The following is an 18,649-nucleotide window of genomic DNA, read 5'->3' on the forward strand; positions in this document are numbered from 1 at the left end:
TCTTGTACCCAAATCTAAAAGCAGTTACAACGGCCGTTGACCATTTGTCAAGAATACAAGAGAAAATTGATGATGAGGACAACGAGTACTGAACACGCGGCTACCGGAAAATGGAATTCGTTTTCTGCGTACTTTCGGATTTCCCACTTCCAATAGCTGATTTATCTCATCAGTAGTCGTCGGAGTCGATGAAAATAATTAATTAGGGGCCGTCCTCGTGCCTTTAAAGCCACGCAAGTTTCCACTTTATTCCTCATACCGACCATGCAAAATTAATTTATGCTGATCTTGCGTGTCGACATGTACATTTCAATTGCATCGCTGGTCATGGAGTTTTTTTTTTTTTTTTAAGGAATAATTCTATTGGAATTCCTCATGTTTTAGATGGTGTGAAGTGTGAAGTGCACTTTCTTAATTGATGTCGACTTTGGGACTACATCTTTTTTTATCAGCTGTCTGTCAACTATATCTAATGCGCACACACATATATATATGTATGAGAAATACTCTAACTACAAAAAAATTATATAAAAGTAATCTTATAAATTGACGTGGCTTGATGTGATTCATTAAATTATAAAATTATTTTTATTATAAAGTAGATCTAACGAATTAGATAAAATTACGTCAGATTATATATATATATATTTTTTAAATTACCTAGATTTTACTTGACATTCAAGGGTTTGAATTCAAGAAATTATAAATTTATTATGGAGTTGGACGTTGGCAGCACTCAAACGATATCAGCATTCAGCAAGGCACTCAAATTTTTTTTTTTTGTCAATCTCTAATTATACCGGTTAAAGTGGTGCATGTCCAAGATTTAAATAAGAAACGACTTAATTAAATTGTGTTGTTTTTAAAGTCTTAAAGTGTGCAAGTTTTATATACTATTTTTTTTTTTAAAAAAATAAATTTTAATAAATAGGACTATTTAAAAGAATCGAAGGAAAAAAACTTAAACTGGAGATAAAAGATTTAGGAAAGTATTTCAAATATCATCATTCCAAAAGGATAAGTTTTAACTAATTAATATGACTATTTGAAGGAAACGAGGAAAAAAAATTAAATTAAATTTTCTTAAAGACTAATATATAACATATTAATTATTGTGAAACCATGTACTTAATATATAAAATATCAATTACAGATAACTTATCGACATGAATTTGCAGGATGCGTCGCCGCGTACGTAAAGAAAATAAGCTTGCTTTCCAAGAAACGGGCAGAAGCTTCGCGGATGTTCCAAGGATATATATAGGCCTATATATATACACGCTTGGAGCTTATCACTTTCATCAGTACCCTCGATATTTTGGTTCAAAGCTGGGTCAAGAAGTCATTCCAGGATAACAGTCCGATCTCCTCCAAAAAAACTCGTCTCAACGTACGGTTAGGTTTTATATATTTGATCGTCTCTCTAATTGCAATCTTTCAATTCATTGGTCTCCTTTAATTTCCATGCACCAGTAGCTTTGGTACTGTCATCTGCTTCGTTTGCTTTCCTAGCTCTCGATTAACGTACAAGGACTACAAATATAAACAGTGCTAGTAGGACACCTAGCTAGCTAGCTAGTTTGTATCCAAACAGCAATAGCAAGCAATATTAAATCCTTGATCTTTGCTTTCTTCTTCTGCTTTCCAAAATAATGTCTAGCTTTTCATTAGCAAGCTTGGAACCACTTCAGTCTTTATTCCATGCACGTACCAACCTTAGAAAACCCATCAACAGATGGCGCAAGGCTTTTGTGACCATCTATTGTTCTAGAGCCTTGCTATCATTTTACAAAAATTCTCTACCCCACAAGAAAAATACAGAGGTTTCACGCCATTCTTCTTTCTTCGTTGTGGACCTCAAACTGGACAACAACTTCAAAATTGATCAAACTACTCTCAATGAGCTTGTCAAAGAGAAAAATGTTGGAGGCCTAAAAAATATTGGAGGAATTCGAGGATTAGCATCTAGTCTTGAAACTAATGTTGAATTCGGGATTCGTGCCGATGTTGAAGACATTGCTCGCCGACAAGAGGCTTTTGGCTCAAATACGTACAAAAGACCACCTACAAAGAGCTTCTTCCATTTCGTAGTGGAAGCCTTCAAGGATCTTACCATTTTCATCCTCTTAGGCTGTGCTTCACTTTCCCTTGCATTCGGTATAAAACAACACGGAATAAAAGAAGGATGGTACGATGGTGGAAGCATATTTGTCGCTATATTTCTTGTCATTGCTGTTTCTGCCATTAGTAACTTCAAGCAAAACAGACAATTTGACAAGTTATCCAAGGTTAGCAAGAACATCCAAGTTGATGTTGTGAGAGCTGGGCGACGTCAACAGATTTCAGTATTTGACATTGTTGTCGGAGATGTTGTTTGCTTAAAGATTGGAGATCAAGTTCCAGCAGACGGGATATTCTTAGATGGACACTCATTGCAAGTGGACGAATCCAGCATGACAGGGGAGAGTGACCATGTTGAGGTAAATTGCAATCATCCATTCTTGGTTTCCGGTACAAAGGTTGCTGATGGCTATGCTCGAATGCTCGTCACTTCTGTTGGCATGAACACGACATGGGGTGAGATGATGAGCTCGATCAACCGTGACACCGACGAACAGACACCTTTACAAGCTCGACTCAACAAGCTAACTTCATCAATAGGTAAGGTTGGATTGGCAGTTGCTTTCCTAGTTCTGGTAGTCTTGTTGGTTAGATACTTCACTGGAAATACAGAAGACGAGAATGGAAATAGGGAGTTCAATGGCAGCAAGACCAAGGCCGATGACATAGTGAATGCTGTGGTGGAGATTGTAGCTGCAGCGGTTACTATAATTGTGGTTGCAATTCCAGAAGGTTTGCCCCTAGCTGTCACACTAACACTTGCTTATTCCATGAAGAGAATGATGGCCGATCAAGCAATGGTGCGGAAGCTCTCTGCCTGTGAGACAATGGGCTCTGCCACCACCATTTGCACTGACAAAACAGGCACTCTCACGCTGAACCAAATGAAGGTGACCAAGTTTTGGTTAGGGGAAGAATCTTTTGCAACAGATGCTCACTCATCAATTGCTCCACGTATTCTTGACTTGGTCCGTGAAGGAGTTGCTCTAAACACAACCGGTAGTGTTTACAGGCCGCCTTTAGGATCTGAAATCGAGTTCTCAGGTAGTCCTACTGAAAAAGCAATTCTTTCTTGGTCTGTTCTGGAGCTGAACATGGAAATGGAGAAAATGAAGGTAAGTTGCACGATTCTTTTCGTCGAAGCATTCAATTCCCAGAAAAAAAGAAGTGGGGTCTTGATGAGGAGAAAGGTAGACAACACAGCCCATATACACTGGAAAGGAGCTGCGGAGATGATACTGAAGATGTGTTCAAGTTACTATGATGCCTCTGGGAATATCAAAGACATGGATGATGGTAAAATGCTGCAACTTGAGCAAATTATTCAAGGTATGGCAGCTAGCAGCCTCCGGTGCATTGCTTTTGCTCATAAGCAAATTTTAGAAGAAGACAAAGAAGATGCCGAAGAACATAAAAAGCTAAAAGAAGATAGTTTGACCCTTCTAGGACTGGTGGGACTTAAGGACCCATGCCGTCCAGGGGCGAAGAAAGCTGTAGAAGATTGCCAAAATGCTGGTGTGAACATCAAAATGATCACAGGAGACAATGTTTTCACGGCAAATGCTATAGCAACAGAATGTGGGATTCTAGGGCCTGGACAGGACATGTATAGCGGAGCAGTGGTAGAAGGCGTGGAATTCAGAAACTACACACCAGAGGAGAGACTGGAGAAAGTCGAAAAAATTTGTGTGATGGCAAGATCCTCTCCTTTCGACAAACTTCTGATGGTAGAATGCTTGAAACAAAAAGGCCATGTGGTTGCAGTTACTGGAGACGGCACAAATGATGCACCAGCATTAAAAGAAGCAAATATAGGACTTTCAATGGGGATCCAAGGCACTGAGGTTGCCAAGGAGAGCTCAGACATCGTCATTCTAGATGATAATTTTGCTTCTGTGGCCACAGTTGTCAAGTGGGGAAGGTGTGTCTATAACAACATCCAGAAGTTCATCCAATTCCAACTCACTGTAAACGTTGCTGCTCTTGTTATCAACTTTGTAGCAGCAGTTTCTGCAGGTGAAGTCCCATTAACAGCAGTGCAATTATTGTGGGTGAATCTGATTATGGACACGTTGGGTGCCCTGGCCCTTGCAACAGAGAAGCCCACCAAGGAGCTGATGGAGAAACCACCTGTGGGCTGGACTGAGCCACTTATTACCAACATTATGTGGAGAAACTTGTTAGCCCAAGCTTTATATCAGATAACCATCCTCTTGATCTTGCAATTCAGAGGTGAATCAATCTTTGGGGTGACTGAGAAGGTAAATGACACCTTGATTTTTAATACTTTTGTTCTTTGCCAAGTCTTCAATGAATTCAATGCAAGAAAACTCGAGAAGAAGAATGTGTTCAAGGGGATATACAGGAACAAGTTGTTCTTGGGGATCATTGCGATAACCATAGTCCTTCAGGTGGTCATGGTGGAGTTTTTAAAGAAATTTGCAGATACAGAAAGGTTGAATTGGGTGCAATGGGGTGCATGCATTGGAGTTGCAGCAGTTTCTTGGCCCATTGGTTGGATTGTCAAGTGGATACCTGTCCCAAAGAGACCATTTTTCAGCTACCTAAAGATGAAAAAGAAATAAAGACTTCCACTCAAGTTTTCCCGTCTTTTTTAAGACAAGCATATGGTCGAATCCACTTCTGCAGTAGAATTAGTAGTGTATCTCTGATTAGACTTTTAGTACTCTATTTGTACACAGTATTTTATTTGTAAAGTAGTGATTCCATTCATTTGATGATAAATATAATTATTAATTTCATTTGTTCTTTAACATACATCGAGGACTGTTTCAATAATGTCTTTCGGGAATATGTCTGAATGATAAGTACTAGATTTCTCCCAAACTAATCGTAATCTTCTAAAAGGAAAAAAACATCTAAAAGCAGTTACTACGGCCGTTGACCATGTTGAGAATAAAACAAAGACCATTGTTAAGACAAATTGATGAGGACAACTACGAAATATTAAATGAAACAAACAAACAAACAAATGGATAACGACGAGAACATGTATGTAGCTACCACAAAATATACATAATTCGTTTCTGCCTACTTTGGGAGTTCCCTTTGTACTTATGGTTGTATTTTTTGTTTTCTTTTTAATATTAAAAAATATACTAAATTATTTATTTTCTTAAATATATTTTTTAATATTTAAGAAAAATAAATAAGAATGCACCAATCAGCCTTTTTTATCGGTAGACCCCGCGGTCTCCTTAAATTTATAATGAGCTATATATGTTTAATGAAACGTACGAGTCCATTGAATTATTAGAAGAGTTGTGGTGGAGCCGAAATTTCTACACTTTTTATCTACCGAATGGTGTAAATTTTTTTTATTTTTTTTAAAAAAAATTTCAAACAGTTTTTAAACCTATTTAAACATTTTAAAAAAATCATAAAATTATTAAAAAATATATTGATTAAGTAAAAATATTAAAAAAAATCAATACAAAATAGGTGTACACCTTTCAATAGCTTTATCATTTCTCGTAGTAGAAAATCTCTTTTGCAGGTTCATGATCACACGTATTTGCATGCATGTTTGTAGACTTTTTCCTAATGGATAATAATAGGGTGGTAGTAAGTCTATCGTTATCCTTTTCAAATTGACTCTGTAAATGTCATGTTATAACTTAAATATTTTTTGAAATTTTTTTCTTAAAATTGTCATTTTCATGTTAAAAAGTCACAAAAATAACAATTTTTAGTCGAAAAATTTGTTGGGCTTAACAGAAATATCGTGGAAATTTGAACTTCCATCTGATCGTCCACATGCAATTACGAGTAACATGCAACGAGAAAACAAGGCTGGTATCCTTTTTTTTCATAAAAAAAGAGAGACCTTGATAGTACTGGTTATATATGGGCTTTCAATTGTGAAAAATGATGTACAATAGATGCAATTATTCATCAGTTTTATGAGTTATTCTATCTTTATGTATGTGCGTAGAACACATCATATATCTTATTTAAATCATAAGAATTAATTTATAAGATTGAATTAAAATTTATTTTAAAATTAAATTATGTCCTATAAACACTTTATTATATATATATATATATATCTACCGTTCGAGAATAGAATTTTTTAATTTTTATGTAATATTCTAATAAAAAAAATTTAATTATAATTCTCATGTGTTGATAAGTAAATTTCTTAACCGACATAATTTAAGGAATAATAATATTTCAAATCATTCCTGAATGGTTACGCAAGTCATCCATCTTTCAGGTATTTAAGCAGAGACGAACATGCAAATACGTCTGTACAACTACCTGCATGCGACTAATTTATTAAATGAAAGAAGCTGAAGGCATTTACATTTGTTAGTCAGCATATAGTGGCGTCGACAGTACTCAACGATCAGCAAGGGTCCGAACTCCAAAGGGATAAATATAATCTGTTCTTTGTGAACATAGTTTGTATTGTGCTTCTCTCATAGATGAATAAGCAACTTGATTGATCATTAATATCCTGGTGTCCCTCTTCTGCCTCCTCTTCCAATTGTATTGACAATTGTAGCTCTTAGCCACTGATCATATTAAGATTTTGTCTATAACATTTGTATGAATCCTAGCTTTTGTAATTGCACAGATCCTATCCGGGTGCTTAAGAATCTCACACTAGAAGCAGAAAAGTAGTAATCTTTCATATTTGAACTTTATCAATCTTTGAATCCCTTCCATTCTTATCAGTCTACCTCTAGCTAATGGTTTAGTGATGTCCGAATTTTCTCTGACTCTTAGAAACTTTCTCCAACCAATACCTTCCTCATCTACATCAACTGTTATTACTTCCCTCACAGTAGCTCCAATACTTTCCCCTCCTTCTATGGTCATAGCCGCCAAAGGCATTCCCTATAGCTGAATCCAGAAAGCTTCATGTGTAAACTTAATCTATGTTAAGGATATCAAAGATAACAATCACGTGCTTCCTGCAAATTAGGATATTTGATTTTCAAACTTGTACTCTGTTATGAATTTGGACTCTGTTGTGTTCATCTCGACTGTCATGGGTGCTGTTATGTTAAGTTTATCCCTACAACTGTAACATCTATATATACTTATAGTAATACACACGGTTTGGCAGGTTGCCAAAACCATTCTTTCTCTTCATTATCTTTCATGGTATCAGAGAGCCAAATTAGCTTACGCTGAAAAGATCCTGCTTCCGCTTTTCTAAACATGGTTGAGTCTGATTTCTCCTCCTCATCCAATTTTGTTCTCTCCAATCCAACGCAACTTGTCTCTATCAAACTTGATGAGACAAATTATCTTGCATGGACTGCCCAGTTTAAACCTATTTTCAAGAGTAATAATCTACTTGGCTTTATTGATGGCTCTAGTCCTTGTCCTCCTATGTTTATTGATGATGCTCCCGCCAAGTGTAATTTCGTAAATCCAGCCTACACCAGTTGGTAGAGTCGTGACCAACTTTTGTTAAGTTGGATCATCTCCTCTAGTTCTACTGCACTGGTGGCATCTCTCTATGGTTTGGATTCTTCGTTTTTGGCGTGGTAGTCTCTTGCTGCTCGCTTTGCTTCTCAGTCAAAATCCAGGATTTCCATTCTGAAACGTCAGCTGCAGAATCTGCAACAAGGTTCCTTGACTTGTGCTTTGTATTTGTCTGAAGCCAAATTTTTGGCTGATCATTTATCTGCTGTTGGCAAATTAGTCGATGATGACGATCTCATATCCTTTATTATTGGAGGTCTTAATCCTACTTTTACACAATTCATCACCTCTTACTCCTTCCACACTCGGGAGGCTTCTATGTCCTTCTTTGATTTCAGGTCTGAATTGTTGAATCATGAAATAATTCTCAATCGTCATACTCCACTCAATCCTGCTCCAGAGACGTCCTCCTATGCTTTATTTACAAGTCGTCCAAAGTTTCAGCCTGTGAAACGTAAACTGCAATATTCTGGGTCTTCGAGCAGCAACGTTACAAAACCAAAATTTTCCATTAAACCTTCGCCCCCCATATCTACTAAGGATGTTCGCTCTGTTTCCACTTCCAATTCTAATCGTCGTTCTCCTTGCCAGATTTGTAAGGGCACTAATCATCAGGCGTTGGACTGTTTTCGGCGAATGGATTTTTCATTCCAAGGACGTCATCCTCCTACAGAGCTGGCAGCCATGGTTGTTGATATTAATGCAGAATTTCTGAATTGTCAATGGCTTGCGGACAGTGGTGCTAATGCACACGTAACTAATAATGCTGAGAATCTTGATTCCAAACGCCCGTTTGATGGTAATGAGACTGTCGGTGTCGGTAATGGTGCATGTTTGACTATTAAACATACTGGTTCATCCACTGTCCATTCTCATGACCATCGCTTTCTTCTTCAAAATATTATTCATTGTCCTCAAGCTGCTACTAATCTTCTTTCTATAAACAAATTTTGTACTGACAATGATGTTACTTTCCATCTTACACACAATGCTTATTCAATTCAGGACAATCAGACGGGAATCACGCTCCTTCAGGGACCGAGTGAAAATGGGCTATATCCTATCAATCTCGCCAATTTATCACACAATAAGCGCAGAGGGCTAACTGCTTTTATGGGAATCAAGGCACCTAGCCCCCTTAGGCATCAACATTTAGGTCATCCGTCTGAGTCTGTCTTGCGTCATGTCTTATATAATTCTAATGTATCCCTTGTTGGTTCTGTGCAAAAGAGTGTTGTTTGTGAATCTTGTCAACTTGGCAAAATCACTCAACAACCTTTTCCCTCCTCTCATCGTGAGTCTTTAGGTCCTTTAGATCTGGTACACTCAGATATTTGGGTTGCACCTCTTGCTTCATCTAGTGGTTTTAAATTTTATGTAACGTTCATTGATGATTTCAGTAGATTTACATGGCTGTATCCGATTAAAAATAAATCTGATGTTTTCAATTCTTTTGTTTAGTTTCGAATACTTGTGGAAAAATAATTTTCATCTCCTATTAAACGTTTACAAACCGATAACGGTGGAGAATACATATCCTCGCTTTTTACTCGATATCTCATGGAAAATGATATTTTACATAGGTGCACATGTCCGCATACTTCTCAATAAAATGATACTGCCGAACGTAAATATCGCCATATTATTGATATGGGACTCACTTTACTTGCACCATCTGGACTCACTAAGAAATTTTGGGTTGAATCATTTTTAACTATTAAATGGAGGGGCGCCCACATGGGGCTGACCCCCTCCTGCAGTATAACGCATGGCTTTAAGCCATGCGTTATTTGCTTGTAACGCATGGCTTAAAGCCATGCGTTACTGCCGTTACACATGAATATTGAAGGCTGGCCTTTAAGGCCAGCCGTGCATAGGAGGACTATATATAGTCCTCCTCAATTGTGTTTTTGGCACCATCTGAAAAATAGAAAAAGACTCTCTCTCTTTTTGTTCTCTCTTGATAAAATACTTAGGCTGTGGATTGATTAAGTGTTACTCTAGTTCTATACTACGTAGTACACTTTCACCACTAAGAGGAAACGTTTGGAGTTTATCAATCTGGAAAAACTTGTGGAGCAATTCTTTAAGCTGAGCTTGAGGTACTTTTTCCGCTGTGCATTCTAACATTGGTATCAGAGCTATTTTTTAAATTGCTTCCAGTTTATATTTTTTTTCTCGCATATGCTTGAGATTTATATGGTGTTCTTTTTTCATCCTTTTTTTTTTTTATTATCTGTTTAAAAAAAAAAAAAAAAGGAAGGCGCACCAACGCTGTGGTGCTGCGCTGCACCACAGAGGTGCAGCGCGCACCAGCGCGGTGCAGAGCGCACCAGCACGCACCAGAGAGGTGCTGCGCGCACCAGAGAGGTGCTGCGCGCACCACGGAGGCGCAGCGCGCACCGGCAAAGGTGGTCGGCAGCATCCTGCTGCTTGGACCGATCATTTCCGCCGCCTGCGGTGCTGCGTGGGAGGCTCCATGGGTGCTGCTTCGAACGGCTACTGTTCCGTGAACAGTAGCCGAATGGAGGAAGAAGATGACCTAATGGTCATCTGCCTTCCATGGGCTTGGGCCTCACGGCCCAGCCCAAACGTTTTTTTTTTTTTTTGGTTTTCCTGATGGGCTGGGCTTGGCCCAATTTGTTTTTGGGCCATTCGGCCCTTCAGTGTTTAAAAAAAAAAAAAAAAAACTGGGCATTTTTTTTTAAAAAAAGGCCCAACTTTTTCAAGCCATTTTTTTTAACAGAAAATAAAAAGAGGGGATGAAATTTGCATGACTTAATATATGCTAAAATATATTGTTATAACATGTGATTTTTTATTTAATGTTTTAGATTAAATGTGATCACATATGAATATATAGTTATATTCATGCTATTTTTTTTTATTCCATTATGTTATATTACATGTGATCTTTTATTTAATTTGTTATATTAAATGTGATGACATGTATATGTGAATTGAACATGTGGATATGTGATTATTTTATCATCTATGAATGTTAGGCTTAAATGTTTATACATTAGTCTTTATTGATAAAATAGGAAAATTCCCACTAAGTAGTCTTAGTTAGAATTGTCAATGTAAATGATAGACTAAAAAAAAATTGCAGTGACCCCAGTAAGAACTGTAAATGCACTGTATAGCCAAAAGACCACAGTGACCCCAGTAAGAACTGTAAATGCACTGATGGAACAAGAAAAATGGACTGTAATGGTCTTATATGAACCATCTTTGTAGACTGGCCCAACAGGTTACTGTGGTTGGAGTAGCTGTCCTTGTAGACTGGCCCAAAAGGTTACTGCGATTTTTAGTAGGTTATGTCTTTACATGTGACTAGGACTAGATGACTACTTAAGATAGTGGGAGTATGGTTGAGATTTATGATTAATTCTCCCATATGTTTTTTGAATTTGCGCGGGAATTAGGTTAGAAATTTAATAATTGGATATTGTGGCGCAAGAGATGATTCTGAAGCCTAGCGATTTTTCGATCTTGCGACATGTCTAAATTATTTTTTTTCTAACTTGGATGGACGCGGCAGATTTCTTAGGTGTGTGTGTAATATCCCTTCTTTGCGTATTGTAGTGAAATGGCATCCAAGAGTATAGTTGCCGATTTAAACAAAGGGGAGAAATTGGATGGGGAGAACTACGACATTTGGCATCGCAAGATCCAATATGTTTTAGATGAGCAAGAGGTCTTGGAGGCCTTATCTCACTCCCTTACTAAGCCCGGGGAAGGGACCTCGGAACAACACAAAATAGATCAATTAGCCTATACTCCATGGGCTAAGAAAAGTCGGTGCGCGCGCATAATAATGTTAAGTAGCATACACAATGATCTAATGTGTGAGTTCGAGATCTATGACACTGCCCAAAGCATGTGGGAGGCTTTGAAGTTGAAGTTTGGTGGAACTTCAGCCACTAGGTTGCGTGGGTTAACCATGAGGTTTGACTCCTATAAGATGCGTTCTAACCACACGATGAAGCAGCATCTTAGGGCTATGTCAACCATGATCCGCGAACTTAAGTCGGCAGGAAACAACCTGACTGATGAACAGCAAGTCCAGGCAGTGATAAGATCACTGCCGAATTCTTGGGAGAATATGAGCCAGAACTTGACGCATAACGAGAATATCAAAGACTTTGATGATGTCTCACGTCACTTGGAATTGGAGGCTGAGCGCCTAGAGGCTGCCAAGCCCAATCACACGGCCTATGTGGCTGATTCTGGTTCGCGTAAGGCATCAAGGCCTAAGCGCAAGAAGTCCAAGAATGGGGTAGCTGCTGGACAAATTAAGAAGGTGTCAGGAACTTCTCAGCACAGCAAGAGGGGCAAGCGCGGGAAGAACAAGTCGAAATTAGAGTGCTTCAACTGTGGAAAGAATGGCCACTTCGCTCGTGACTGCACTGAGCCGAAGAAGGTACACTCTGACTTTTCTCGCATTGTTTTTGTAACTAGCCATGTGATGGTTGCTCACTCCTATCCTGTGTGGACTGTTGATTCAGGAGCGACCGAACACATAGCGTGAGACAGAGTCGGATTTGTTGAGTATCGTTGGATTCCAGCTGGGAGTCGTGATATCAAGGTGGGGAATGGAGCTAGCGTGGAGGTACTGGGACTTGGTACCTACAAGCTGGACTTGTGGGGTGGCCGCACTCTTTTCCTTCACAATGTGCTATACGCTCCCGAGATCCGACGAAACTTACTTTCTGTAGTCACTCTATTAAGACTTGGTTTTCAAATCGTATTTGAAAACAATTATGTTTCTTTTCATTTGGGCCATGTGTTTTATAGCAATGCTTTTCTTCAAGACGGTTTTATGATTTTGAATTTGGAGTATTCAAATATAAATGAGTCTATTGCTTTTCTTTCTACATCTGATAATTTGGATTCATATAAATGGCATGCTAGGCTTGGCCATATAGGGCAAGATAGAATGACTAGGTTAGCTAGAGAAGGCCTAATAGGCAATCTCGCTAAGGTCATCTTGCCCACATGTTGCCCACATGTGAACATTGTCTAATGGGAAAAGCTAAGAGAAAACCGTTTGGAAAAGTCACAAGGACATCTTTTCCACTGCAATTAGTCCACTCAAACATCTGTGGTCCAATGAGTGTGAGGGCAAGACACGGAGGTGTCTACTTCATCACATTTATAGATGATTTTTCGCGTTACGGTCATGTCTATTTAATCTCCCATAAGTCTGAAGCATTGGAATGCTTTAGGCAATATCTAAGAATGGTTGAGAATCAGTTAGACAAGAGTTTAAAAGCTCTAAGAACTGACCGAGGACGAGAATATCTCTCTGAACAATTTAAAAGGCTCTGTGATGAAAAAGGAATCAAAAGATAGTTGACGATGCCGAGTACGCCGCAGCAAAATGGCATGGCGGAAAGGAGAAATCGAACACTGCTTGAGATGGTTAGGTCAATGATGGCGCAAGCAAACTTACCAATTTCTTTTTGGGGGATGCACTTTTGACTGCTGCCTACATTCTTAACCGAGTGCCCTCCAAATCAGTAACTTCCACCCCATATGAACTATGGACCGGCGAGAAACCCAATTTGAGTAACTTGCGGCCATGGGGTTCAACGGGTTTTGTTCACAACCTTTCTCATAAGTATGGAAAGTTAGGCCCTAGAGAGAAGAAGTGTATCTTTATAAGGTACTCAGAACACTCTAAAGGGTATGTATTAATAGGTGAACAATCTGATGGAAGTGTGACTGAGATTGAGTCACGAGATGTGGATTTCATTGAAGATCAGTTTCCAAGTAGAGGTGAGGTTGATAGGAGTTTAGAACTTCATGAGATTGTGGAACAAGAGGAAAGTGCTCCAAGGAATTTAGTTGAGAATGAGGAAGAAATTCTTCAAGCTCCTACAAATTATTTGAATCCGAGTGGGAGCACATCACTTGTCAATCAATCACAACAACCTCAGCCGCGTAGAAGCACACGTGAAAGTGTTCCCCGTCGTCGTTTTGAGATTGAAGGGGAAGCTTTTATGGTTGCTCCGCATGATGATGATGAGCCTAGGAAAATTTATGAGGCTCTCTCATCTTCTACTAAAGATGAGTGGATGAAAGCTCTTAATGATGAGATTGAGTCTATGAAGACTAACCGAGTCTGGGATCTGGTTGATCTACCAATAGGGCGTAAGACTATTGGGAACAAATGGGTTTTTAAGGTTAAACGCAAGTCGGATGGATCAATAGATAAGTATAAAGCTCGCTTAGTGGCGAAAGGATATACCCAACAGGAGGGTATAGACTATGAGGAGACTTTTTCACCAGTGGTGAGGTTTGCCTCAATTCGCCTGATTCTAGCTATAGTAGCAAACATGGATTTGGAACTCTACCAGATGGACGTTAAGACAGCATTTCTCAATGGAGAACTAGATGAGGAAATCTATATGGATCAACCAACGGGTTTTGTGGTCAAAGGTCAAGAGCGCAAAGTGTGCAAGCTCAAACGATCTATATATGGCCTAAAACAATCATCTAGACAATGGTACCTCAGATTCCATCGAGCCATTCTCTCGAATGGGTTTACGATGATCACAGAGGATCATTGTGTTTATGTCAAAAGGTCTAAGAAGAGTTTCATTATGTTGTCATTATATGTTGACGACATACTACTAGCTGGAAATGATAAAGGGTTGATAGTCGCCACAAAAGAGTGGTTATCCTTCAATTTTGAGATGAAGGATATGGGTGAAGCAGAATACATTCTGGGAGTTAAGATCTACAAAGATCGCTCAAAGAGACTTTTGTGTTTGTCTCAACAGACTTACATAAAGAAAGTCCTCGAGCGCTTCCAAATGAATGGATGTAAACCCATTGACACCCATGTTGCGAGGAGCGAGAACTTGTCTAAAATGATGTGTCCTAAGACTCAAAAAGAAAAAGAAAAGATGGCCCGTGTCCCTTATGCTAATGCTGTGGGTAGTCTGATGTACGCAATGATGTGTACTAGGCCTGACATATGCTATGCAATTGGCTTAGTGAGTAGATTCCAATCAAACCCCGGACTAGCTCACTGGAAAGCGGTCAAAAGGATTATGCGATATCTCAAGGGAACTGCGGACTATGTGCTGTGCTATCAGGGTTCAGATTTGCAGCTAAAAGGTTACAGTGATGCCGATTGGGGCAGCGACCTAAATGAGCGCAAATCAACTACTGGGTATGTCTTTCTGCTCAACCAAGGCGCCATTACATGGAGCAGCAAGAAACAACCCTGTATAGCGTTATCCACCATGGAGGCAGAATACATAGCATGTTCTGCAGCAGTTCAAGAAGCTGTTTGGTTACGGAGGTTCCTCAAGCATTTAGATATTGGCACGGATACATCAGATCCGGTGACAATATTCTGCGATAGCATGGCAGCTCTCGCATATGCTAAGGACTCAAAGTATGATGGAAGAACCAAACACATAGATATCAGATATCACTACATTAGAGACATGATAGCGCAAAAGGAAGTGGTTCTGAAACATTTTTCTACGAGTCGCATGGTTGCTGATCCCTTAACGAAGCCTATAGCAAGAGATGTCTTCGAGGCTCATGTTAGGAATCTAGGATTGCGTAGAGTATTAATGTAATTTGTGTTTCAAATGACATAAAGATGTAACATTTCCTTTGGGATATTAATACAATATGATTCAGTTCTTGTCTTTATCGTATTGTTTTTTAATACACACACACAAGATATGTCAACAGGCTTAGATCGGCTCACTCACACGAGCGATCGCCTCTAGCGCTTAAGTAGCGAGTAGAGATGAGACATTGTGTCCCTAGGTACTTGTCCAAAGGGATAAGTTGGTTGACACAAAGTTATGTCGCCTTAGTGGGAGCTAAGATGAGGTCCATTGATAGGACTATGCATGGGTTACCCCACCATCCATGTAGCCTGTAGTAAGCCAGATGCGAGTTTCTCTTTGACGCCTTAGAGACGTGCAAATTGAGGAATTCGGGTTAGACGCTTAAGGAGTGGCTAGACTGAGATCTGTACGCTGTTGATATAGACATATGCTCTTTAAGAAAGAGAAATCCACCGTAGCATGTGTTTCATACTATATGTGCTTATACGACCATATGAGTAAGTGAGTAAAATGTTTCCCTCTTTCTCACTCTGTGAGTCTCATTTCTTAAAAAATGTCCTTTACTTTTAACTATGTCACGAGATGGAGGTTGTGATGTTTGCTACTTTGGCATGCTGTCTATGACCATGATTGATACGGTCTAAAGAGGCATTGTTGGAAAGCAGTTCAACCAAAGTTGAGTGATATGAGTGTAAAGGGAAGACTGTTCAATATCGTATCTTCGATAGTGTTTGCTGACGTCATACAAATGACGCTACATCTTGGTAGCGGCTAAAGGTTGTGAACACATTGAAATATTTGGAGGTAGTCAAGCATTGTTCTGAGTTTTTAAACTCAAGAGGGTTCGAAAATGCTTGATCTTGATGCGATCGAATAAGTCCAGGACATTACCAGACACTTTAGGGATGTTACTATGCTGGTCTTCTCTGGGAGAGATTTGGTGTATGTACTCCCTCCTTTCTACAGATGTGCTTGGTGGTCGCACGGCCTATTTATTTGTATGAACAAGATTGAGAACATTAGAGAGATGCTGACCTGGGGTCATGCCCACTGTGTGCGAGTGGGAGATATTAAATGGAGGGGCGCCCACATGGGGCTGACCCCCTCCTGCAGTATAACGCATGGCTTTAAGCCATGCGTTATTTGCTTGTAACGCATGGCTTAAAGCCATGCGTTACTGCCGTTACACATGAATATTGAAGGCTGGCCTTTAAGGCCAGCCGTGCATAGGAGGACTATATATAGTCCTCCTCAATTGTGTTTTTGGCACCATCTGAAAAATAGAAAAAGACTCTCTCTCTTTTTGTTCTCTCTTGATAAAATACTTAGGCTGTGAATTGATTAAGTGTTACTCTAGTTCTATACTACGTAGTACACTTTCACCACTAAGAGGAAACGTTTGGAGTTTATCAATCTGGAAAAACTTGTGGAGCAATTCTTTAAGCTGAGCTTGAGGTACTTTTTCCGCTGTGCACTCTAACATTAACTGCTGTATATTTAATCAATAGGTTATCTACGCCAGTTTTAAATAATGATATCCCTTTTTTTAAACTCTACAAAAATGCACCTGATTACTCTTTTCTACGGAACTTTGGATGTGGATGCTATCCTTTGTTACGTCATCTTTCAATCTACTAGGAGGTGTGTTATTGTCAAATTCTTTGATACAAATCAAATGTTTATCAAAAGACCAAGGTCTCCTATTAAGAACAGGTTCAATATCCACTTCCTTCTTAAATTCAATTATAAACTGAGTATGCCCACCTTGTTAAAAGTTATCCAACCTTCTGGATTTCAGATTTTAGTTATGGTTGATTTGACGGCTTCCTTCGTTTAGGCTTTTTAAAATGAGAATGAGAATTATAAGACTTCTATTTCTCCCAAGTCTTGACCTCTTTGTTAGTTTTAATGGAACTTCCAGAAATCCTTCCCACAATCACTCTAATTCATCCTCCATGAAAGAAATTCAGAGAACCTACCTTCAATTTAGCTAGAAAATGTTATGGACCTAAAGTGAAGTGATGAAGTCGAGGAGAAAGAGATAAACATAGCGTTTTGGGTCTTTAGTTAAGTTATGCGTTTTGTTTGAGCTGTTCGTTTTGGAGGACTTTTACCTATCATTTAGGTGTTGTTATTTTCAAAGTCATTTTATCAATCTTTATTTTTATTATGAGTTATGATGTACGAGCTGGTGGGGGTATACAGGGGAGCAGAGGGAAAAGTAGAGAGATATGAATCTGGAATCTGAAAAATTGTTAAGGCTACTCTAAAGTTTGGAATCTCTCATAGTATTCTATTATCAATACACTAGTGACTCTTTGAAGCTTTTTATCAAACACCTTCCCTATTTACTCTATTTTCGTTCTGAAGCATTTTATTACATCTCGTTGGTTCCTTAATACACTACGACAACTCATTCAGCAGATTCACCAGAAGGTTCTTTACAGAAAACATGTAATATTTGCTGAAACACCACCCACCGCCTTACCCTTCAAAAAGGAAAGGACCTGTCTCTCTTCCTACCAGGTGTTGATAACACATGGTAAAGTTCTTAACCGACATAATTTAAAGGCATTTACATTTGTTAGTCAGAATATAGTGGCGTTGATAGTACCCTACGATCAGCAAGGGTCCGAACTCCAAAGGGATAAGTATCATCTGTTCTTTGTGAACATATTTTTAATAAGCCTTATCATTTTTAATAAGCCTTATCATTTTTAATAAGCCGCAATTCTTAAAGAGTTTCTAAATTTAAATAAATAAATTATACCACTTTTTACGAAATCTTATAAAACCCGTCTTTACAAATTTTTTAAAAACCTCAAAAACATTTAAAAAAAATTAAGAAAAAAACCAAAAAAATAATTGTATATTTTCTCTCAAATAAAAATATTCACTTTTCATTTCTTTATCTCCAATAAAAGAAATCGGATTAAGATAAAAGAAGATAGAGAGGAAATAATTTTATTCATATTAGAAGTATATGGTATTAAAGAAAAGACGAATATTTGAGAATATATATATCATCATGAAAGTGTGAGTTTTAATAACCATGAAATATGGCAGAAAATAGCTTTAATTAGCTAGCCCAATGTGAATGGGCCAAAAGCAAAGATGATTATTATATCCTTTCTTTTTTCTGGGTAACTTATTTAAATGGGGCACCTTGGCCACGAAAGAACTCGGATGTATCGAACCAACCCAGTCGACATAAGATAAGACCCGATCCATATGACGCGGAAAATGCCGTACTATCCGAATGAAGATGCGTGTTTCCGCGTGCGGTACCTTTTACGGGTCAAACAACTGAAAATGCTGGAGACTTCAGGAAAATGTTCCCAGAAGCAAACCGCAAGAATCAGCGTACACACACGCGTACATATATACACTACTCGTAGCTGTAATTTCAGGGCTCTATATATATATATATATATATATATTTGATCCATATTCCTTCTCAATAT

At 38.6% G+C, this 18,649-nt stretch overlaps 1 protein-coding gene across 1 annotated transcript; it reads left to right on the forward strand.

Annotated features, from left to right (window-relative positions):
- The first annotated feature begins 1,328 nt into the window (after nt 1-1,328).
- On the forward strand, nt 1,329-4,809 carry LOC109005095 (putative calcium-transporting ATPase 13, plasma membrane-type). Its single transcript, XM_018983883.2, has one exon. The coding sequence runs from the start codon at nt 1,653-1,655 to the stop codon at nt 4,704-4,706; it is 3,054 nt and encodes a 1,017-aa protein (XP_018839428.2). The 5' UTR covers nt 1,329-1,652; the 3' UTR covers nt 4,707-4,809.
- The last annotated feature ends 13,840 nt before the right edge of the window (nt 4,810-18,649 follow it).

Source organism: Juglans regia, chromosome 12 (genome assembly GCF_001411555.2).
Source record: "Juglans regia cultivar Chandler chromosome 12, Walnut 2.0, whole genome shotgun sequence".
In the NCBI taxonomy this organism is placed as follows: Eukaryota; Viridiplantae; Streptophyta; class Magnoliopsida; order Fagales; family Juglandaceae; genus Juglans; species Juglans regia.